Source organism: Phyllostomus hastatus, unplaced genomic scaffold (genome assembly GCF_019186645.2).
Source record: "Phyllostomus hastatus isolate PE091 unplaced genomic scaffold, TTU_PhHast_1.1 phas_scaffold_93, whole genome shotgun sequence".
Taxonomy (NCBI): Eukaryota; Metazoa; Chordata; class Mammalia; order Chiroptera; family Phyllostomidae; genus Phyllostomus; species Phyllostomus hastatus.
Window position 1 is genome coordinate 29668868 of NW_025334042.1, and position 25280 is coordinate 29694147.

Below are 25280 nucleotides of genomic sequence, written 5' to 3' on the forward strand. Positions count from 1 at the left end.
ATTATCTCTCTTAAAACCATGCAGGTCTCTTATCAGTCATGCTGGGGGGCTCACCCCATTAGACAAAAGTGATACCCACAAACCTCTAAACTGGCTTCTTAAAAGCCCTGTTGTTGAACAGAGACGATTTGCCATGCATGCTCTTTAAGATCCTTAGATATTTATCTGCATGAGGCACCACCTCAAATCTGGAGGTCTTTGCAGCAGTCTCTGTCACACCCTTGACGTTATCTTTATTCTCATTTTCCTGACAGTGTCCTGGAATTAGTGTTTGTCCAAAGTCTCTTCATAATTTTAGTATCACTTGCCATCTGAAGAAACTGGAATGAGAAACGGTTTTATTTTTTATTCTAGCCAGCTCTGTTACACAAGTGGGGACCCCCCAAAACCTTATTTATTAAAAATTGTATATTTATTATTACTTGTTTAAACTTCAGTCACCTTCAAAGTACGCTCCATTTAATGCAATACATCTATCAAGACTTTTTTTTCCACGGCTCAGTTTTTGAACTTGTCAATATTTTGATGCCTTTTAGTGCCTCTGCTATTTTTTGTTTCACCTCTTCCACATTAGCAAAGAGTTTCCCTTTGAGGACTTTTTTTTCATTCAGGGCAAACAAAAAAAAAGTTGCTTGGGGCTAGATCTGGTGAATAGGGAGGGTGGGGCATAGTGGTCATGCTGTTTTCGGTCAAAAACTGCTGAACATTCAGCACGGTGTGGGCAGGTGTACTCATAAATTACCCTTCATAAAATGGGCAAATGCATTGAAAGCATCTTCAAAAAAACTAATGAAACTAAAGGTAGCCTCTCACAACAATGCCAGCTGGTACACTGATACAGATGGGTTCCTAGAACACTCACTCAGTGGGGAAACCTGCGTTACAAGGGGCCCACCCTCCAGAAGATAATTCCAGTTTTGGGGGGCTCTCATACATATAGTTATTTCTTTCACTTAAAATGCTCATATTGCATTTTACTACAAGCAGCTAGAAGAAGCCAAGAGGCACCATCAACACCCTCCTTTGAAATCTTAATTTTATAGTTCTACTTTCTCCTTAGTTCTAGTCTCCACATTACTATAGGTGGTAGTGTTGCTTAACCTGTTGCCACTACATAATAAATACCCCTAATCTTCCAAATTACAATAATATATCCTCAACTGAGGATATCCTAAGGCTATCCTCAATAGCCTTTTACCCCTCACTGACAAGCCACCTTAAGGACCATAAAGTTTCCACTAACAGCCCTGACTGGTGTATTCAGTGGATTGAGTGCGGGCTGCGAACCAATGCAGCGCAGGTTCAATTCCCAGTCAGGGCACATGCCTGGGTTGCAGGCCTTGACCCCCAGCAACCGCACATTGATGTTTCTCTCTCTCTCTCTCTCTCTCTCTCTCTCTCTTTCTCCCTCCCTTACCTCTCTAAAAAATAAAATCTTAAAAAAAAAAGTTTCTACTAACAGTCCCTTCAAGGACCAGACTTCACCTAATAATCTTCTCCGGCCCCCTCCAGCTTCAACTCCATTCCAAAGCCATGTTTCAGATTTTTGTTATGGAAGTACTTCACTTCCAGGTACCAAAATGTGTTCTAGCTATCTACTGTTGGGTAACAATCTCCCAAAACCTATTGGCTTAAAACACCAATATTTATTTTGCTAATACAGCCAAGGTCTAGGCAAAAGCTTTATAAAAGAAATTAAAGAAAACCTAAATAAATGAAGGTATATGACATATTCATTGACTGTAAAACTCAAGATTTCAATTCTCTGTGAATTTCTATATAGACTCAAGATAATCTGTATCAAAATGTAACTAGAATATTTTTGGAGAAATTGAGAAGCTGAGGCCAAAATTATATGGAAATATACATAAACCCAAAACAGTTATTTTAAAAAGGCAGTAATATTATCTGATTTCAAAGCTTGCTATACAAATCAACAATGTCATATTCATATACTAAGATATATAGATCAATAAAACAGAATGAAGAGTCAAACTTACACACCATGGTCAGTCGAGTTTTTGCAAAGTTAATTCAATTGCGGGAAGAATTGTGTTTTCAAGAACTGCTGCTGCAGCAGCTGGATAGCTATGTGCAAAAAAAAAAAAAAGAAGAACTTACAACCTTGCAATTTATTCTTTAAATAGCTGGAAATGAATCACAGACCTAAGTGTAAGAACTAAAAATACAAACTCTCTATAGGTAAATACAGAAGAGAATTTTTGTGACCATAATCAATGATTTTCAGAATGATGTTATATTTTATCATCTTTAAAACATGTGCCTTTCCAAAGACACTAGTAAGCCAATAGAAAGACCACTGGGAGGAAAAGTCTCTTTTGCAGTAATTGTTTGAGACGGCAAATGTGTTCCCCCAGGATAGAGTAGGGATGATCCGAACATAATGTGAATTTACACCGACGGATGTACAACTGCATCCATCAAACGCCAGGTAAATACAGGAAACGGCGCCCTCCTTAATTCAGCCACACAGGTATATGCAAAACGAACACACGCATTTGAAAACCAAGCAGTTACATCAATTCACTGTGCATATTATCTTTTAAGATTGTGGTTTGCTATCCTTTCACATGTGTGAAAGCAGAGATATACATATATATAAAAAATCATCCCCAACATGCCTAAGTATCCTCATTCAAAAACACAGACAATGAATGTAAAAGGAAAGCTTTAAGTATTCAAGAGAAGCTTGAAGTAACAAAGCATGTTGAAAATGAGAACATGGGATAGCTCTTCAGCAACATGCTTGAAAGGATATACATTGCAGATCACTGGAGACAACACTGAAAAAGTCAAAGAAATTCCTGTGGCTGAACAACTCCAAGCGCTGCTAAATCCAGAAGACCGAAGGAAGCAGGGTCAATGAAGAAGTTATTCAGCATGTGGGTTATGGACCAAACAGTGACAAAAATCAGAAACCCTTCTCATAAAAAAGCACTACCTATATGCAAAAAAAACCCCAAAAACCCTTAAATATAAATCACCAAATCCCTTAGAAATAGTTCCTCATTACTGACTAGTCTGAGGTTTTCAAACAGTGCTAGAACTGTAGAACTGGAAAAGCAATTGTAGGGTAACAGTTATTGTCTATCAGGGTTGGAAGGTATTATGACACTCTTTTGTCTTTCATTATTGCTATTAAAAAATCATCTCACAGTATAGCACTCATAGAAAGTCTTTTTTTCTCTCTAGCTGCTTTTAAGGCCTTCTTTTTGTCTTTGAGGCTAACATTTTATTATGAGGGGTCTTGATATTGATTTCATATTATCATACTTGAAAACTTTTGCCCATCTTGAATTCATGGATATGATTGAGTTCTGGAAAATCTCCACCATTCTCTCTTCAAGTTATACCTCTATCCTGGTCTCTCTCTACTGCTGATACTTCAATTAAAAAATATGTTGGAGCTTCTATCACCCTTATTGTTGAATTTTTTTCATATTTTTTTCTCTCTTGCATTCTGGATCATTTACTCTGATGACTATTTCATTTCACTAATTCTCTATTCACTTGTGTCTGAAATGCTGCTAGATGCACTTGAGTTGCCAGCAGGTGGCAGAAATGAAAAACTGGAGTAAAGAACTGTGGAACTAGGAAAAGACAGTTCCTTCGTCCATTTATCATGGTCTCTAACCTGTCAGTATGGAGTCCCCCAGAAGCAAACCATAACACATGGACACATGTGCGTGTGGCTTGTTTGAAGGGTGATTGCAAGGAACACTGCTATGGAGCTGGAGGAGGCAGAAAAGGAAAGGAAGGAAGCTAGTAAGGGGTTTATTATCAAACAGGTTACCATCGTGTGCAACTGAAGCTTAGTCCTTCTCAGGAACTTGGGAAAAATAGTTCCTATTTAAGCACAGATCCCTGGGCCCCACTCCCAGAGATTCGGATCCAGTAGTTGTAGGGCAGTCTCTAAGATTCTGCATTTCTAACCAACCCCCAGGAAACACCCATTAGTGTTACGGGTCAGTGGATCACACTTGAGTAGATGATGCTTCCATGGGAATTATTCTGTCCAAGAGACCAGGGAACTGGGTGTTTATCCATCAACTCGTATCAGTCATTGTTTTAAAAGACTGCTCTCAAACAGCATTAATTTCCTGGTACATCCTGTCTGCCCACACACAGGCAGAGCAGGTATCTACAGCCAAGAGAAACCTCTAAGGAAATGTGTCACAGGTACTGGCAGTGGGAAATCAGGTTGGCATGCGTTAAAATGGAAAATGCCAAGGAAATATTAGCAGAGCACTGCCAGCATTTGCTACACTGCTATATATGGTATCGTGGGGAAAATAAACATTAACCAAGAAATTACATGAATAAATTACTTATGATAAGTGCTATAAAAGTAAATTACATGATTATCCCTAAAGATAGTCTCATATTATTTCAGATGGCAACTTCTTAGAGTAGTTGATGCTGACCAAAATAATGCACTGATCACAAATTCATAAAACCACCACAAATCAGTATCGCATACACCAGCCATTACTGAATGTGCAGTATCTTATTTAAAGTCACTGTGATTGGCAGTTCACATTACAAATGTGTGAAGAATCATTAAGTTTTCCATTTTGTTTCATTTGGATAAACCTTAGCTAGGATTTACTTTGTCTTATAAACTTAAATTTCAAATATGAAAAGAAAGCTATGTCTCTATTAATTTTTTTTCATTAAATGCTTTCACTAAGAAAAAACCTAAACTGGTATTGTACTGAAGAGGTATGTTGTAATCTATTCTATTATATGAAATGTCTCTTTTATTTTGCAATTCTATATTTGCTTTCTTTTGAATATATTTTAAATGTATTTATCCCTTAAAGCACCTAAAGAGTTAGCACCTGTTAGAAAAGTTAGAAAACAGTCTACAAAACTACCCTTACTTCAGGGGTCCCAAGAGCACCCTCAGATTTGATAACTGCAGGGAAGACTGAGAATCTACTGAAAGCTATTATACCCACAGCTAGTTTATTACAGGGAAAGGATACAGGTTAAAATCAGCATAAGTAACACACAGGACAGAGTCTAGAGAAGTAATAAATGTAGCACTTCCAGCTGTCCTCTTCTGTGGAGTCACGGGCAGTGTCACTTTCCTGGTGTCAGTGTGTGACAACACACAGAGTGTACTGGGAGCCAGGGAAGCTCACCTGAGCCTTGGAGTCCTGAGTCTTCACTGGGGCTCCACCACAGTTGCAAGGCTGAATGCCCACATGTATCTAGCCTCTCAGGAGGTTGAGGTGAGACTGCGTGTCTCAAAGTCCCATCGTAAATCACACTGTTACTGTCTGGCTTGACCCAAACATTCCCAGGCAAACAAAGACACTTCTATCAGGCAAGACATTCCAAGGGCTTAGAGATTACCTCTCAAAGCCAAAGGCAAAGGCCAGACCTCTTTCTGGGCAAGTTTAAATTCTTTTCCACACAGCACCTTACTTACCCTGCTCTCATGCATGGTCAATGCACTAAGAAGCTCTGATATTCTTCTTCATCTTACTGAGTTTAACTGCCAAATCACGATGTTAATACTAATACAACTATGTGTGGACTTTCTGAAATGCATGTGCTTTCAACACTGTTAGACTTAGACGAATATTTGGGAAAAGTTAGTTTATTTATTTCAAGCCAACCCACAATTCACAGCTCCAACTTATTCTAGTATCACCAGCATAGAATCTTCTTTTTCTATACATTGGTCTTCATTGCTATAATATTTCATGTTTTGCAAAATAATGCTCAGGATAATGGTGGAATTGGTCTATGGTGGAATGCCTTTCGTTTAATATCAGGATGAAAATCTGGCCTTTTAAAAACTATAAATGTGTATCAGATAATTATATACCCCTCTCATGAGATGATTACTACACTGTAAGAAAATTACTGAGAAGTTCACTGTGCTCTGAGGCAGCAAAAATAACTTCCTCAAACTAGCTAAAAACCTGAAGACTGCTGCCATTTAAACATTAGCTGTTGGTGTTTCTAAACCGTTATGCGTCAGATATCCTCTGAAGCACAAACTATTGAGTAACACGTATGCATGTAAATCTGCAATATCTAATCATCCTGTTTGTTAAAGGCACAGAAATGCCTAACAATTTTATTTTTGGTTCAGTTAGATATCAAGATGCCCCCTGCTGGGCACTTTGTAATATATCCACACAAATAACAACTTTAGAGTACGAACATTTAAAATATTGACATGAAAAATAAATATTATGTTGTAAGCAAAGCCTCAATTTTATAAATGACAATGTAATATTTATGGGAAAAAACCTTAGCAATATTAAAATTAGTAAACATAAATCATTTTTTCAAGATTGAACATTTCTTTTATAAAAGTGTTGAAATATTTTTTTTACTTGAAGAGAATAACATTTTCCTTGGAATACAAACACCCACAAAAATGTTATCCAAGCAGAACAGAAAATATATTTTATCTAAAAATTAATGCCAGAATTTCTTAATGAGAGTAAAATATTTAAGGTAGTAGCTAAGAAAATTCTTATAGTGAGGTTATAAAATGCACTTGGTATTTTCTGTCTGAAATCTTGGGAGAAAAAACATTTTGTTAAATATCTCACTGCACTAAGTTTTAAAATAAGATACAAGGAAGGAAGCAATTAAACATATTTTTAATTCATAAACAGTAGCATATAATAAATATCACCATAATAATGATAGACAGTAAATTTATACACATTTTATAAAAACTTGATATACTAAAGCTACTAAAGAAATACCTACATGAACTTATATTAAAATGTTTTAAAAACAAACCATAAATATATCCTCTGATTATTTTCACCTTGTGTTCAGCTTCACTTTCTCATTCCTTGTTAACGAAATTCTGAACATTAAATGCTAAATCTCAGGCAGAAATTTTAGAATATTAGTTGTTCTTAAGGATTTCCTGCCCTCCAGTGGTATCTGCTTTAATATCTTCACTGCACCTGTCCACATTCCAAGGAGAAGACACGTCACTTCTACACTTACATTCTGAAATTATATCACACTGTACGGCAGCATCTAATCTGTCTCTCACTGCAGGTGCATTCTCTGTCTGTACCCATGCATCACATCTTACACACAGTGGGAGGCAGTCAGCACTGGTTTTGCTTTGTAACACGCGTGGTGAATTACTCTGACACTGTGCCAACTGATCTGTGGTATCTTTCGTTGGGAACTGGTCAAGACTCTGACTTTGTTTATGAATTCTAGCATTGTCTTTAATACTCTTATCATGTGAAAATTCTGCCATCCTTTCTAAATGAAAATTATTAGTTGTGTCTTCAGGTTTGGTGGATCTCCTACTTGAATCTTCAGTTTGCTGCAATGCTTGATCTTCATCTTCAGATGGCTAAAAAAATTTTAGTAATTTTGTTATAAATGATGCTTAAATTTTCAAAAAACTCATTAAAAGTATAAGTTCATAGTACAGAAAATTTCAAAGCACAGAAGAGACTTTGGCAAACTGCAAAACAAGCTAGACGTGTGGTGTTAAAAATCAAGGGAATTATGAATTTTTAAAATAGCAAGAAAAATTATAATTCTTGTAGTAAAAATACAAAAGAGTTAAAAAAGAAGTGGGAACTTTGTCTCTTATCAGTACCCATAATCCTAGTCTACATCGTCTCCTTTCATACAGAGCAAATGGTATACAACATGCTCTTGAACCACTTAAAAAGAGTGGAGTATAAGTAACAATTTTGAAAGAAACAGCTAACATGTAAAACTTCTACTATTCACTCACTGACTTAAGCAAGTCAAAAAAATATCTATTTTATACCTTTTATAGGACTAGTCCCATAAAAGATACAACTTGAGAATTATCAACAGAAAATAAAATAGATAATAGAAAAACTGAATAGCAATATTATAATTGTTATATAAAATGTCAAAGTTTAAGAACTTTTAAAAGTTCTAGATTTCAATTTAATAGGTTAAACGTTTCAACCTCATGAAAAATTTATATTTTAATTACTAAGCTAACCAAAATATTCTTTTAATGAAAATCTTATATAAAGGAATTGATTATTCCAGCTGGGGAAAAAAAGGCAAAGTTAACATAAAAATAATCCTAAAGTATCTGTCAGTTGACTTGCACCAAAATAGAAAAAGTAAGCTCAAGAAACAGCACTGAACCCTGGCTGGTTTAGCTCAGTGGATTGAGTGTCAGCCTGAGAACCAAAGGGTTGCTGGTTTGATTCCCAGTCAGGGCATATGCCTGGGTTGCGGGCCAGGCCCCCAGTAAGGGGGCCATGTAAGAGCAACCACACATTGATGTTTCTCTCCCTATCTTTCTCCCTCCCTTTCCCTCTCTAAAAATAAATAAATAAAATCTTTTAAAAAATAAAGTTCATAAAAATTTTTAAAAAAGAAATAGACTGGCTAGACATAAATTAGAGAAAACAAGCTCAGTAAATTTATTTATTCACAAAATGAATATTCATTTGGCATCTGCAATGGGAATGAAGCAGCCATGACCGCTGCCCTCTAACATGCACACTCTCCTGGGTAGAAATGACATTAACCAGTCAATCACACCCATGTATGTGTGACTGCAAACTGAGAAATACATCATGAAGAGCAAATATAAAGCACTTCAAGAGCACAACTGAGGGGACTAATGTAGATTAAGGAGCCAAGGAGGGGCTTTTAGAAAAAGTGACATATTTAAGCTAAGACATACAGGATGAATAAGAGTAAGACAGAAGAAACAGGATATATAATGCACTGAAGCAGAAAAGAGACTCATAAGCTAAGGAAAGTGCAATGTCAGTGCGTGTGGGGTATGGTGAGAGAGGAAGGAGGCTAGAAGTTGGAAATGTTACCAAGGTCGGAACACACAGGGGCTATAGCCACTGTATTTTAGATTCCAAAGTAAAACAGAAATCCACTGAATGAATACAAAATAACACAATTTTAACTGAAGTTTTTAAAAGATCATGATGATTGCTAAATAGAGAAAAAGTGGGGCAAGACTGGAAGTAGAGAAATCTCTTAAGAAATAACTGCAGTAGTTCAAGAACAAGATGATGGTACCTTACACTAGGGAGGGTGCTGACACGAGAAATTTTCCCCCACATATTTTTATTGTTGTTCAAAGTAGATAAATATGCATTTTGTTTTGGAGGTAGAATTGATTGGAAAAGTGCAAAGGTAGGGGCATTCCAGTTTAAAGTAAGAAGAAAAGCAGATGTTTGTAAAATGTCCAAAGAGATACATCCAATCGGAAACTGGACGTCTAAATAAGGACCTGGGCTGTAGTCAAAGTTGAGAACGATCACTGAACAGAGAGGAAAGTCATCAGAGTGTACAGCATCACCTAGAGTTCGGAGTGTAGGTTAAGAGAAGAAAAGGGTCCTGTAGCAAAGGCTAAGCATCACAACATTTAAATAGGGGTAAGGGAGAAAGAGAAGTAGGCAAAAGAATAAATTATCATTCATTCAGAGAGGTATGAAGGAAACAGAGATGGTGTACTTTCATAAGAGCAAGTGTTTCAAAACAAGAAAGTAAAATGATCATTTTTACCAGTACTACTAAGAATTCTCATGAAATAAAAACTGAAAAGTGTCCAGTGAATTTGGCAACATAGAGGTCATTGGTGCCCTTCCTTTAGCAAGAGCGGTTTGGACAGCGAGCTAGAAACAAAGGCAGATGGAAGGGAGATGGAAGTATTAATGAAGCAGAGTTCCATTAATGATGCAATTTAAGAGAAATGCAGCATCCCCACTCAGAAAATAGTATCACTCCAATTATTCAGATTAAACTTTACAGTAATATTTTATAGTTTTCTTCATATGAGCATCGAACCTTTATTTTTATATGTATTCTTGGTTGTTTTTAGTTTTCAATTATTGCAAGTGGGGAAAAAAAAGAAAGACAACTTCACCATATACATACACTCATACTGATAAGAATGGCTTTTCTAAAAAACAATGACCACATTTATCATTGTTATCAATGTGATGCTCATTTACATTTTATTTCTTCTATATTTTCCCTATGTTTTTAATATCTTCACATTTTGTTTCCATTGTTTCCACACTTTATTGGCTCGATTACTTTTTTCAGAATGTTAACTATGAGAAGCACAAAAAATTCAAAATCAATAATGCATACATTAACCAGCCAAAAAAGGAAGAGGGGAGCATAACTTACCATTTCTGAACTAGAACTGAAACAACTATCTGTTGGCCTTGGAGAGTAACCGGAAGACTGGCTACTCTGTGAAGATTCAAGAACTGAAAATAAAGGTTTAGTTTATGAACAATGGTATTTACTAATACTCTAGAAAATACATATATAAGCAGAAGATATTTGCTGGTAAAATTAAGTTTAGCTAATACACTGATAAGTTTAGCTGATACCCCCATGGAGCAGGTGCTTCCTGAGAATGGAAAGCAGAGTCCACAAAAGGGAATGTTAGAACTGCACCAATAACGTGATCTGAGGGCATTCCCCCACAGTAAGTTTACTCAATCCATAGGCAAAATAAACTCAGAGTCATGAGTGAGGAAGACAAATGTCTGCTGAATGAAGCCTTAATCATATGTGGAATCTAATGAACAAGCTGAACATGCAAAACGATAGACTCATAGATGGAGAACAGATGACAGCTAGTGGGAGGGAGGTTGGTAAGGAGAGATTAAGTGAAAAGGAAAAAGGACTCGTGGACATGGGCATCAGTGTGGTGATCGCTGGTGGGAACGGTGTATAAGGGGACTAAATGGTAATGGATAACATATAAGATGATCAAAAAATAAAGAGAGAAAATGCAGATCAAAATGTAAGTGCACTTCAACACTTCATGGAAGGCACTGCAATAGTTAGTAGGGATACGTGGCCATAATGCTCAAAGTATTCGGAATCTTACAGTAAAGAAAAACATATGTTTTTTTTAAATAGTCCCAAAATGAGGTGCAACAACACAAGTGATAGCAGGTACAAATGTAAAGGAAAGCCAAGTGTGACGAGCCAAGTGTTTCTCTAAGGAAAGAGGCACTGGGTGAACAGTCATAGAGAAAGCACAACTATAAAAAGTTGGTTTTGAAAGATAAACAGGAATCTTCCAGGGAGACGAGATGAAAAATAGTATATGGAATAGAAGGGGGGAAAGTGTAAGGACATACTTTAATGTTAAAGAAAGTTGTATTTTATATTATCTACAAAGGTCAGTTAGGAGATTAATTCAATAAGCTAGTTATGAAGCAATGCAGATCTGAAATAGAGTAACGAGGTGAAATTGGGTTGGAGAAGAGACAAAAGATTCAAATTTCAAGAAAACTTTCAAAAAGCCTTAATTTTTATATGTATGTAGGTTTAAAAATTTGTGTGCATCTATTATAACTTGAGTACCAAAATCTGAGAAAGATTAGACACATGCATATACACACACACTCAACAAGAAGAAATTACAACTGATACCACAGAAATTCTAAGGATCATAAGAAGCTACTATAAACAAATATACAACAACTACTGAACAACCTAGAAAAAACAAAAAATTCTTAGAAATATACAGTTTACCAAGGCTGAATCAAGAAGAAATAGAAAATCTGACTAGAGCAATTACTAGTAAGGACATTGAATCAGTAATCAAAAATCTTCCAACGAAGAAATGCTCAGAGCCAAACTGGCTTAACCAGTGAGTTTTATTAAACATCTGTAAATAATTAATACCAATCCTTTTTAACTCTTCAAAACAACAACAACAAAAAAAAAACAAGGAGGAAGAAACCCTTACAAACTCATTTTACAAGACCAGCATTATTCTGATACTAAAACCAGAAAGTAACAATACTAAAAAAGAAAACTATAAGCAAATATCTTTGATAGATGTAGATGAAAAAGTTCTCAAGGAAATACTAGTAATCCAAATTCAACAGCATATTAAAAGAAGTATTTACCATGACCAGGTGAGGTATATCCCTGGGGTGCCAGAATGGTCTGACACACATAAATCAACCCTTGTGATTCATCACACTAATAGAATAAAAGAACCATATGATCATCTCAATAAACAAAGAAAAGGCATTTGACAATATTCAACATCCATTCATGATTAAAAACTCGTAACAAATTAGGCACAGAAAGAACATTTCTCTACCTAATAAAGGCTCTATATGGCAGGCCCACAGATAGCATCATACTCAGTGGTGAAAGGTTGAAAGCTCTTCCTGAGATCAGGAACAAGACAAGGGTTCTTCACTTTACCTCTCTTATTCAGCATAGTATTAGATGTCCTAGCTTGAGCAATCAGGCTATTTTAAAAAAATTAATGAAAGGTATAAGCATTGGAAAGGAAGAAGTAAAACTGTATTTGCAGATGACATAATTTTATAAATGGAAAAAATTTAAGACTCAACCAAAAAACTGTTAGCTCTCCCCTGGCTGGTGTGGCTCAGTGGACTGAGTGCTGGCCTGCAAACCAAAGGATTGCCAGTTTGATTCCCAGTCAGGGCACATGACTGGGTTGCAGGCCAGGTCCCCAGTATAGGGCACAGGAGAGGCAATCACACATTGATGTTTCTCTCCCACTCTTTCTCCCTCCCTTCCCTTCCCTCTAAAAGTAAATAAATAACATCTTTTAAAAAAAAGATATAAATGGAGAGTTCACAGAAAAAGAAATGCAAATAGCCACTTAGCATTTCTTTTTAAAAACGCTGGGCTTCACTCAGATAGAATGCAAACTCAAACTTCTATCTTTATAAGATTCACAATTACTAAATTTGGCCACAGTCCTCTTGTTGAGGCTGTGGAATAAAAGGTTCCATTTCTGACCTGGCTGGCGCAGCTCAGTGGCTTGAGCGCAGGCTGTGAACCAAAGCATCGCAGGTTCGATTCCCAGTCAGGGCACATGCCTGGGTTGCAGGCCACAGCCCCCAGCAACCGCACATTGATGTTTCTCTCTCTCTCTCTTTCCCCCTCCCTTCCCTCTCTAAAAATAAATAAATAGAATTTTAAAAATTTTTTTAAAAAAGGTACCATTTCTGGTCGAACTGCCAAATGGTACAACAAGGAATTTGGCAATGTCTACAAAAAAAAGTACATTAAGACTAACTTTACATTGTTGAGAGATTCTGCACCTTTAAGTAAAACACATAATTAAACCAATTACACCACAGGCTAATTAACAAAAACAAGAGTTAACAATCTTACAGCAAGCATCTCAGCTACATTTTACCAAAACGACACTGAATGAAACAATGCTATTCTAGGATCCTGCCGTGTTTCCCCTTTGACTCAACAATCCTACTCCTAGAAATTACCCTGATAATGCACCTCCACAATTAAGTAATATATGCACAAAGTTGTTCAGTGCAGCATTATCTGTGTTCAAATTAAAACTATAAATTATTACACCCATATCATTACCCTACCATCCACATTCAAGCAGGTGTTACTTGTGCCAGACCCTGTATATAAAAGACACATTTAATAAGGAAAGCCAAAATTCCTAAAAGAAACATGGACAAAAACCATGAAAGGAATTTCACAGATGACACATGGATAGCCAGTCAACCTAATTAATAATCAGGGAAGTATATATTAAAATTACAATGAGATAGAGCGCCAATAATGATAGAAAGCTAACCCAGTGAAAATGTGACTATGTAACAGCTAGGACTCTTACCTCTTGCTGGCAGAAGTTTAAACTGGCACAACTACTTTGGAAAACAATTTTGCATTACCCAGAACAAGTGAAGATGTGTATATCTTATGAACTAGCCAATTCTACTCCTAGAACTACATACCCTAGAGGAACTTTTTATACATGTATGCCAACAGAAATGCCAAGAACTGCCAAAGTAGCATTGTTTATCATAGTGAAATATTCAAAACAGCCGAAATAATCATTGCCAGACAATGTACAAATAAAGTATGGTACTTTCATATGAGAGAAAGCTGTATAGTAGTGAACTTAATTAAAATTACTAGAATCAGGAGTTTCAAAGTAGATGAACCTGAAAATACAGGGTCTGGTAGAAGTAAGGCCTGCTGGAGTGTGGTTGGTAGGATAACAACATGAGTGTGGTGATTTATAGTTTTAATTTGAACATTTCACGTAAAATGTCACATGGTGTGCTTGAGTGTGATATTGCTATGTTACAGAATTACAGGCTTATGATTTTGTAATAAAAGATTTTATAGTAAAAAGGGGGGGCATTATTTGTGCTGGACCCTGTATATTACTGGAAAACAAAAAAAATTCAAGTTGCAGAAAAATAGAGCTTGCCTCAATTTGTAGAAAGTTCAAAACCAAGCAATGTAAAAGTCTATGTGTGATATCACAAAAATCAAATTCAGGATAATAGTTACCTCTAGAGGGCAGGATAGGTAATGCAACTGAGAAGATCTTCAGAAGCATTGGTTATGCATTACTTTAAAAAAAAAATTTAATCTTTATTGCATTTTTTTCCATTACCATAGTCCCCTTATCAAACCTCCCCCCAGAAAACACCATATTGATGTCCATGTCCATGAGTCCTTTTTCCTTTTTATGCATTATTTCTTAAACTACAAAATTACTATAAAGATATCTGTTTTATTAGTATTTGTTAAATTGTACATATATAATATATATTGATCATGTATAGTATATTTTACCAAAAAGTAAAAGTAATTTTAAAGTCAATTTTCTTACTAGTATATTCTAAGTTAACCATGAAACATATATGCTAGCAAAAATCTATAAAAAATTTTTTAACTGATTTCAATTAAATTTAAGTTTTTAAAAAAGAATAAAAGTCACCTACTGTTATACTGACCATTTTTCTTTGTAGATGTTGGCATCACTTTCACCGAATTTAAACCCCCTTCTTCCATCAGATTCTAGAAGAAAAACAAAATTTTAGTAACTTTCAAGTATACACAATTACACTTACAGTTCCCTTTTAGTTCCACCAATTCATTTCTACAGTACTTCCTTCATATTACTTTAAATGAACAAAGATGATCTGTTTTAAAATTAGCCTGTGATGAACAACAAATGAAATAAAATTAAAATTGCTTCAGAAACACAAGCAGAAGAATAAACACTTGCTAAGAAATTAATTACTGACAAACAGAAAAGGCTTCAGATAGTCATAGTAAACGCAGATGGAAAAGACAAAGACATTAAGCAATTTGGAGATTTATTGTTATTCCCTTTCAAAATTTTGTTGTTGTTGTTCAAGTACAGTTTCCCCCCCTCCACACACCACACCCCCCCAGTTCCCCATCCTCGCCTCCCACCCTGGATCCTAACGCCTTTGGCTTTGTCCTTTACTCATGTTCCTTGTCCCTTTCACATTTCTTAAGTTAAATAGCAGTTTATTTATTTTCAGGGTTTTTTCAATACAAGGTTTTATAGGTATAAATTTTATGTAGAACACACCATTGGTTTTATTTTCCATTCACTTCTATATATTTTGTAACTTATTTTTATTCTTTTTCTTTTTTAAAACAGAATGTTTCTTAATTTAAAAGAAATAAGTAAGGTTAAGCATCATTTTTTGTTGATTTCTAATAAAATGAGGTTTTATTAGAGAATGTGGCTATGAAGCACTGCTCAGGCTCTTAAACTTTAACGCTTACTACATGAATTATGTTTGCAAATGTACCATGAACTTACAGAAAATACATATTCCCTGTTGGTGGGATGTAGAGCAGTAGATAGATAGGCGGGATAAGGAGGAAGATGTCTAGCTGTAACCACACCAGTTTTCCTTTCCTCTTAGGCATACAACTACAACAGACTGCATTTCCTATCCTCCCTCAGAGCTGGTTTGGACGTGTGAGTTAAGTTTTGGTCATGGGCAGAAGTGGTATACACCACTGCCAATCCTGGCCCATGCAAATACTCCACAATCCTCTACTTCCTTTGCCCTTCTGCTTTCTGATATCAGCATACTCCACTACAAATGTGGAAACCACCAGTTAGCGTCCCTACCAACTTGAGGCCCTAAATAACTTTAAGCAGTAGAGCCTCTTCTCTGACCTCACTATTCAATCATTTTTAAGGTCTTGTACATTCAACTTTTTAAAAAAATTTCAATCCCCAAACTTGCAGCAAGCACACACAAGCTAAGAAAGCTATACAGACTCCACAGCTAGTAACACTCCTATACTTACTTCAGATCTGCTGACAGAGGGAAACAGACAAAGAGGAGCACCCCAAAGAGAAGAAAGGAATTGTTCAAGGAATTTCCCCATTCTCAAGGACAGCAAGCTTCATGGTGCCTGCCCAGCAGGATGTCATAACTGGTACGGGTCAGTAACTCCGTATCTCCTCTTTTCTGAACAGGCGTTCATACTGTACTTGCTCCAACACTACACAGTATACTTTCTTAATGTGTATCTTTTGCTATCTTTTTATTTTCAACCTTAATTATTATTTTCTACCTGTTTCTTGAAAAATATATACAGATTATTTGTTCTCAATTTAGTATTTTTTGAATCCTGATAAGAAAACTCACTCCTTTGTATTTAATCTGTTAATTGCTAAGCCAATTTCATTCTTTACATTTTGTTTGCCATTTATGTAGAAGTGTAATTTCATTTTTTTCCTACCTTGATCAGGTTTTCTAGTGTGACACCCCCACTCCTTTGAACTCTGAAGTTCTTCTATGTGTCATTTCTCCAGTGAAGAAATTACTATTTAAACAATCATTTTTGAACCTTTTTCCTCTCCTACTTTAAAATTAAATGTGTTCCAGTTCAAGATGGTGATGTAGGAGGATCCTGAACTCACCTCCTCCCACAGACACACTGAATATACAGCTACATAGCGAACAATTTCCTCTGGAAAAACCCAAAATCTAGCTGAAAGACTCTTTCCTACACACTGAGTGAACAAGAAAAAACACAAATCAAAATGGGTAGTAGAGGCTGAGACACAATTTCACCATAAACATCACCCTATGCATGGCAACCCACAATCAGGAGAGAACCCACAAATCCAAGTTTCTCCCTGAAAAGTAAATAGTTTGGACTTCACACTGGTATCCAAATTTTTAAGACATGCACTTGAGATGAGACCCCCAAAACATCAAGCTTTGAAAGCCAACAGAGCTTGTGTTCACAAGACCCGCAAGCTACAGCAAACTGAGAAATAGTTCTTAAAAGGCTCATCCAGGCTCACCATAGCTTCCCACCCCCAAAGCCTACAGCAGAGGCAGCCCACTGACTTTCTGTGTGTGTGTGTATGGGGGGATCCTATTAGCTTATCTTCACAGCTGTAGTCTGGCAGGCTTCTAATTAAACTTACATCTAAGGGCCGACTATAATCCTCTCTAAATATCACTGAGTCTGGGAGCTATTTTTGCACTCTCCCGCTACCTCATTCCAGGTTGCCAGTATCTCCCAAAAAGGAGCTTGGGCATATGTCTGGTGTCCCAGTTTTTGTGGCTGCTGACCATGGATCATCCCTTGATCACCTCACTCTGGTAGCCAATGGGGCACTGATGAGTCCCACAGAACTATAAGAAACAAAGAAAGAGTTCTTAACTGGCTACCCTCAGGGAACAGCACAGAAACTGCAACAAACCCCCAATCATTCAATGAAAGAGGCCTATTAGTTTATCTTCATACCTGTGGCCTGAAAGGCAGGCTTCTAATTAAACATACATCTAAGGAGCAAATGCAATCCTCTCCAGAGACCAGAAAGGCCAGCGGGTACCCTCTTCATGCTCTCCTCTGCCCTCCCTAGATCTCCAGTGTCACCAAAAAAGGAACAGGGGCACACATCTGGCATCCAGCTTTGGTGGCTGTTTCCCAGAAGACACATCTGTTGACGGCCTGACTCTGGTGGCCAGCAGAGCTTGTGTTCACGGGTTCAATGGGATGGCAGCAAACAATGAAACAGTTCTTAACTGGCTATCACATCAGGACTCAACGGAGAGGAAGCTGATAGAACTGCCCATGTCAGAGTGTATTCGCATACTTACAAACAGATTTCTGTATGTGCCTAAGGGGCCAGTTTCCAATCAGACTGAGTCTGGGTGCTACTTAGAATGCCCCCACTGGGAGGTACTGGCATACCCTAAACTACAAAAAGCCACTAAAAATAAAGTAGGTTGCCTGGACAATCACAAAGCTTTGAGAGACCACCAAGAGGTAGGGCAGGGTTAAAATACAAAGTTTATTTCCTACACAGACCCAATCCTTTTAGGTGAGGTGGCTGCTTCACCTAGTGCATACAAACTAACGAAGCAAGTCAAAGAAAATGAAGAAATATAAGAACATGTTCCCAACAAAAGAACAAAATAAAGCCTCAGAAAAAGATCTTAAAAAATAAAGTTATTTATCTGATAAAAGTTCAAAATAAAGATGTTCACACAGGTTAAGAGAACAACACATGAACAAAGTGAGATTTTTAACAGAGACAGAAAATATGAGAGAGCACCAAACAGAAATCACATAGTAAAGAATGTAATCACTAAACTGAAAGATGCAACAGAAAGGTCAACAGAAGACTAGATGAAGCTGTGGAAAGGTTCATCAAACTTAAACACATGGCAGTGATATTTATCCAATCAGAGGAGCAAAAAGAAAAGAAAAAAAGTGAATATAGCATACAGCACTTATGGACCAATACTAAGTAGCCCAACATTCACATTATAGGGATCCCAAAAGGAAAAGGAGAGAAAGGGCCAGAGAACTTATGTGAAGAAATTATGACTGAAAACTTCCCTAACCTAGGAAAGAAAACAGACACCCAGATCCAGGGAGCCTACAAAGTATTATGTAATATAAATCCAAAGAAGCCCTCACCAAACACATTATGCTTAAATTATCAAAAGTTAAAGATAAGAAGATAATCTGAAAAGCAGCCAGTGAAAATCAACTTGTTATGTACAAGTGATTCCTCAAAGGACTATAAGCAGATTTTTCATGTGACACTTTCCAGGCGAGAAGGCAATGACGTGATACATTCAAAATGCTAAAGGAAGTGAATGCTAAACATGAATACTCTATTGGCCAAACTGTCCATCAGAACAGAAAGAGAGATACAGAGATTCCAAGAGAAGCAAAAACTAAAGGAGTTCATCACCACTAGACTGACCTCACAAGAAATGTTAAAGGGACTTCCTTAAGCCAAGAGAATTGAGCACAAATTAGTAATCAGAAAATATATAAACATACAAATATCACTAGTAAAGGTAAATATATTGTAAAATTTAAAATACTCTAATGTTGTAAAAGTGGTGGGTTAACCATTTATAAAGCTAGTATGAAGGTTGAAAGACAAAAGTAATAAAAATAACTACAATAATTTATTAATAGATACACAAGATAAAGAGATATAAGTTGTGATATCAAAACATAAAATGTGGGAGAAAAAAAAATGCAGAGCTTTAGAATACATTTGCTTAAGTATTACCAACTTAAAATAGACTGCTATAAATATGTTGTTTTTACATAAGCCTCACACTAACCACAAAGCAAAAATCTATAGTAGATACACAAGAGGTAAAAAGAAATCTAAAGCATACCACTATGGAAAATCAACAAAACAAAAAGAGAGCAAGAAAAAAGAACCCAAGGAATTACAAAACAACAAGAAAACAAGGAACAAAATGCCAATAAGTCCATACCTATCAATAATTACTTTAAATGTAAATGGTCTCAACCCTCCCATCAAAAGATATAGAGTGGATGGATAGATTTAAAAGAAAAAAAAAACAAGACTCATTTAGATGAATCCTTCTTTTCTACTAGTGATTTAGAGACCCAGTCCCTCTCATCTTGTGGCTCCAAATATCCCTTAGGGCTTCACTGCCCTCTAGCCACTAAAAGCATAATGTTAGAAAAGGAATCCTCACTTCTTACAATTTTTGAAAAGCTGCATCTCACTTCTGGTAACATTACATTATGGAGATCTAGCTATAAGGCAGCACTTGGATAGAAGATTAGGAAATATGTTTTCTTGGCTGGACAGCCATTTCATAGTGACAGCTTTATGCTATCAAGTATGGTACATGAATGTCAGGAAACAGTTTACCTTATCTACAGCCTCCTCCTGGGTTTTCAGCCTTGGTGAGTGGCGCCAATCCGTCACAACCCATTTGTTCCCCCAAATCATAAATCCAAGTCTTCAATTTTTTTCCCTTCTCCCTTAAACTAATCATCAATTCCTATCAAATATGCATCTTCAAAATATTTTTATTGCTCTTCCCTCATTTCTATCCTTTCTGCAACTGGTCAAGTTCAAGCCCTCATTATTTTTGACCCTGCCTTCAGTCTTGCCACTTCTCAAATCTCATCTCATTGTTGATAAGGTATGACTTTGTAATACTCCAATGTCATCTTACTCCTCTACTAAAAATTTTTCAGGGGCCTTTTTTCTGTTTAGTGATAGGAAATTAAACTATTATGTGTCATATAAGGTCTTTTATGACCTAGCCCTTTATATTGTCCAAAATTATTTACCGTCCCCCTCCCCCTTGCAATTTATACTACAGTAGTAGCAATAACAGTAACTAAAATTAAACAAATTACTTGCAGTTTCTAACACTCTAACATCTCAGTTTCTATCAGTGTTGTTCCTTCTTCATAGGATGAAAGCATTTTGTCCATTTGTTGAGATTATTAATTAATACCCACATGAAAAGTTTTCTCCTCTATTATATCTTCCTCCAACTACCCATGAAATTGAGAAGTGTCTTTTACTAGGCTCCCACTCACTTTTGTACGAACTCCAATTGGAGCACTTCATTAAAATGCATTTAATTTTTTTCTCTTTCTGAAGCTACTAGATTATAACTTCTTAAAGACAGGTTCCATATCCTTTCATCTCTGTACCTTTCAGAGGCTAGTGCTTAACAGAATATAAGATTCATGAGAACTACAACTTTGTTTTCTCAACTCTATATCCAGTGACTAGAACATAGAGAACACTCAATAAATACCTATTAAATGAATTTATAATTGACTCAATTCATATTTATTGAAGATTAAAACAGAAAACAACTAGTAGAGTTAAAAATTCAGAGTCAGATGACAAGAGTTTGAATCCTGGCTCAAGTGTGTGACTTTGAATTAGTTATTTAATCTCTCTGAGCTTGAGTCTCTTTTGCTGTGAATGCTTAGTTACAGGATCAGGCTCTTATAGATTAACATACATAAAACACCCAGCACAATGCCTGGACTTAAAACAATCACATACCCTAATTACGAGCAAGGGTTACAACTTCCATAACCAACATTTATAGAGGTTTCAATATTCCTAAATGTATCAACATGTTCCCCTGTAGCACATTGAAACTTAAAGCATTTCCATCTTGTAAGAAATTTTCTAGGATATCAAAATAATTTTAAGTGTACCTATATTGGTCTGTCTCAAATAAAGCACATTACAGTTTCTGAAAATGTGTTAATTTTATTTCTAGATCTAAGCTATAATTGCCTCAGAGTATGAAAATATTTTTTAAGCAGAACCTACAAAGAAAGTTTTGATAAAAACTAACCTTAAATCAAAATAAACTGCAAATACTAAAATATAAAATGATAATATAACTGAATTAATTAGAAAGATAATGTAAGATGTACATTACCTTGCCAAGTCCAAAGTCCCATGATTTCTTAGAATGCAGTTCTTCCAAAGAGACATTGCTCCTAAGAGTCATAAATAAGACAGCATTACGGTTTGCTTTATTCTCTCTGAAAATTATTGTTCTAAATTATGGTTCCCAAAATTAGATGCAAATCAGGATTATAAGAGAAGCCTCAAAAAAAAATAGACTCAAAGCTTTACCTGAAGGAGCCTATTTATTATTGGCACCAAACTTGCTATTTTGCATTATAAAATCACTGCAAGTGACATGGGTTTAGCCAGGATTAGGAACCACATTATAAATCATTTTTATAAAGGGCATCGTATTCATTTCTTTTTTAACCCCAGCAGAGGACATGCTTATTGATTTTTTTAGAGAGTGGGGGAAAGGAGGGAGGAAGAAAGGGAGAGAAACATCATTGTGAGAGAGAAACATCAACTGATTGCCTCTCCTACCTGCCCCAATCAGGAACTGACCCTGCAACCCAGACTTGTGCCCTGATCCAATTGAACCCTCAACACTTTGGTTCATGGAACGCCACTCCAACCAACTCAACCAACTGAGCCATGTACTCCAGGGCATAAGGTATATTTTAAAATTCAAAGCCTAACATGTTGTTTCACATTCATAAATCTTTGGATATCTGGAGATTTGCAAAAGAACTCATTTGTTGATTTTATTAAATAAACTATCAATCTATGCTTTAATTAATTTCTTATGCCAATCCCATCCATAAGAAAATATTTCAAAAATAAAAATCTATTCTAGTTCATGATTTTCAATTAGCAACATTTGACTAAATCATCATTATTACCAAGAAAGTTAGGACTACCCTGAAACTACAAGTTTTCTTTAATTACATATAACTGCAGTGTAATAAACTACGGATGCTTCTGTATGCCATTAACATTTGAAATCTATTCATTCCTTGTTCTGATTGGTAATAACCAAGTCACCTTCCCATGGAGGGCTGTCAAAAATTAGAAAATATGCTTACTAGACTTTCAGTCAAGATGGCAGCATGGGCAGACACAGCTCACCTCTTCATGCAACCACATCAAAATTATAACTAAAACATAGAACAACCATCACTCAGAACTGTCAGATACTGAGTTAAATAGAAGTCTGACAACTATGAAATTAAAGAAACCACATCCATCCAGACTGGTAGGTGGGGCACAGACTCAGAATGGGCTGGTCCCTCACACATGTGTGAGGGATAAAAATTTGGGTGGGATATCTCCAAAGTAAGGAGCCCCAGCCCCACACCAGAGACCCTAGCCCAGGATTCCATGCTATGAAGGTGAGTCCCCACAAAAACCAGCATGGACAGAGTCAGTGGAAAAAACTTCTGCAGCCCCAAGCAGTTCCTCTTAAAGAACCTACACATGGACTCACCTACTCAGACTCACTCCCTCTGAGTTCCAGCACTGGGGTAGCAGCTTGAAAGGCACCAGTGACACGGGGAGAAATTGAAGTGTCTGGCATCAAGGCAAGGAGAGGCCATCGTTCCTTTGCTAAAACCTTCCCCCACAGAGCCAGCAGGCTGGTGCCATATCTGAGACTAACCAGGCTAACAGTGTTTGTCTGGCCTTGGAGATCCCCAAGGACTTTGCCCCACCCAACTTACAGGCCCACCCAAGCTGCTTTTCCAAAAGAATGGACAGTCTTGGCTCATGCTTCACAACTTCCTAAATCTGATCAAATAAACAACAGCTGGTGTCAGTGAGCCCCAGGCCTGGCACTAGCAGCAGCCAGCCTAGATTCACAGCTTGACTTTACCTGGGAATCTCCAAGCCCAGCACAAGTAGCAGCCATCTCAGATTGCTTTACAGCTCAGGCAGAGAGGCCCTGGGCAAAACACAGGTGGGGGCTGACTTTGGCCTGCACCACCTGGGAAACCCCAGGGCTAGTGCACCCAGGGGACAGCTCCAGACCACTTCAGAGCACCTCCACCCTGCCCCTGCACAGCTGATCCTCCATGGAAGGCAGAGGTTGGTGGTAAGTGGTCACAGGCAATTCTTGCAGCTGACTGGCCTGGGTAAATCCCTCCTATTGATCTGCCAACAGCAACGAAGGCTCAAGTACAAGAGGAGGGTGTACTCATCCCACACAAATGACACACCTTGAGTACCCAGCTTGGGTGATAGGGGAGGCTGTGCCACTGGACCCTATAGTACATCTACTACATTAGACCACACTACCAAGACATGGAGTCAAAGCAGCTCTACCTAAAACATAAACAAACACAGGGAGGCTGCCAAAATGAGAAGACAAAAAAACATGGCCCAAATGAAAGAACAGATCAAAAGTCCAAAAAAAGAGCTAAATAAAACACAGATAAACAATCTATCAGATGCAGAGTTCAAAACACTGGTAATAAGGATGCTCAAGGAACTTAATGAGGACCTCAACAGCATAAAAAAGATCCAGTCAAAAATGAAGGATACACTAATTGAAATAAAGAACAATTTCAGGCAAACAAAGTAGAGTGGATGAAGCCAAGAATCAAATCAATGATATGGAGCATAAGGAAGCAAAAAACCACCAATCAGAAAAAGAAGAAAAAAGAATCCTCCCCCCCCCAAATGAGGATAGTATAAGTAGCCTCTTGGACAACTTCAGGAGGTCCAATATTCACAACATACAGGTTCTAGAAGGAGAAGGGAAAGAGCAAGAAATTGGAAATCTATTTGAAAAAAATAATGAAAGAAAACTTCCCTAATTTGGCAAAGGAAATAGACATGCAAGTCCAAGAAACACAGAGAGTCCCAATCAAGATGGATACAAAATGGTCCACTACAAGAAACATAATTAAAATGCTAAAGGTTAAAGATAAAAAGAGAATCTTAAAAGCAGCAAGAGAAAAGCAGTTAGTTACCTATAAGAGAATTCCTATAAGACTGTCGGCCGATTTTTCAAAAGAAACTTTGCAGGCTAGACTGGATTAGCAAGAAATACTCAAAGTTATGAAAAGCAGGAACTTACAGCCAAGACTGCTCTACCCAGGAAAGATATCATTTAGAATCAAAGGGCAGATAAAGAGCTTCCAAGACAAGAAAAAAACAAAAGGAGTTCATTAGCACAACAAATGTTAAAGGGGCTTATTTTAAAAAAAGATCAAAACAATGAACAATAAAATGGCAAAAATACATATCTATCAATAATTGAATCTAAAAAACAAATAGGGAACAAGAAGAACTAAGACAGAATCACGGATATAGAGAGCATTCTGATGGTTGCCAGATGGGAGGGCGGTTTGGGGGAATGCGTGAAGAGGTGAGGGTATTAAGAAGTACAAATAAGTAGTTCCAGAATAGCCATGCGGATGTAAAATACAGTACAGGAAATACAGTACTAAAAGAATTTGTATGCATAACCTACAAACATGAACAATGTTGGGGGGATTACCTAAGGGAGTGGAGGGTACTGGGTGGAGGGGGCTAAAGGGGTAAAAAAATCAGGACAACTGTAATAGCATAATCAATAAAATAAAAAGAAAATATGATTATTATACCAGTTAGCATTCCTATACATGCAATCCTTCTATTTCTTACTGTAAATTAATAAATTAATATTCTGGAGGGTATATAAGTATCTTGAACTATGTGTTCACGTCAAGTTTTCTCAAATTTAATTAACATCAAAATTCAGGTGAAAAGATACCATTGCCCTGGCAAATATGAGAACTATATACTCAAGCAGGGTGATATAATTAAGAAT

General features: G+C 36.7%; 1 protein-coding gene across 1 annotated transcript in view; it reads right to left on the reverse strand.

Annotated features, from left to right (window-relative positions):
- Positions 1-6811: 6811 nt before the first annotated feature.
- Positions 6812-25280, reverse strand: part of CUNH12orf40 (chromosome unknown C12orf40 homolog) — a 64408-nt gene continuing 45939 nt past the window's right edge. The window contains exons 9-12 of the mRNA XM_045829936.1: positions 21558-21618; positions 14790-14853; positions 10180-10262; positions 6812-7375 (exon numbers count right to left, since the gene is read on the reverse strand). Of these exons, the coding sequence (XP_045685892.1) occupies positions 6908-7375; positions 10180-10262; positions 14790-14853; positions 21558-21618 (676 nt within the window). The 3' untranslated portion in view covers positions 6812-6907. The remainder of the gene's footprint in view (positions 7376-10179; positions 10263-14789; positions 14854-21557; positions 21619-25280) is intronic.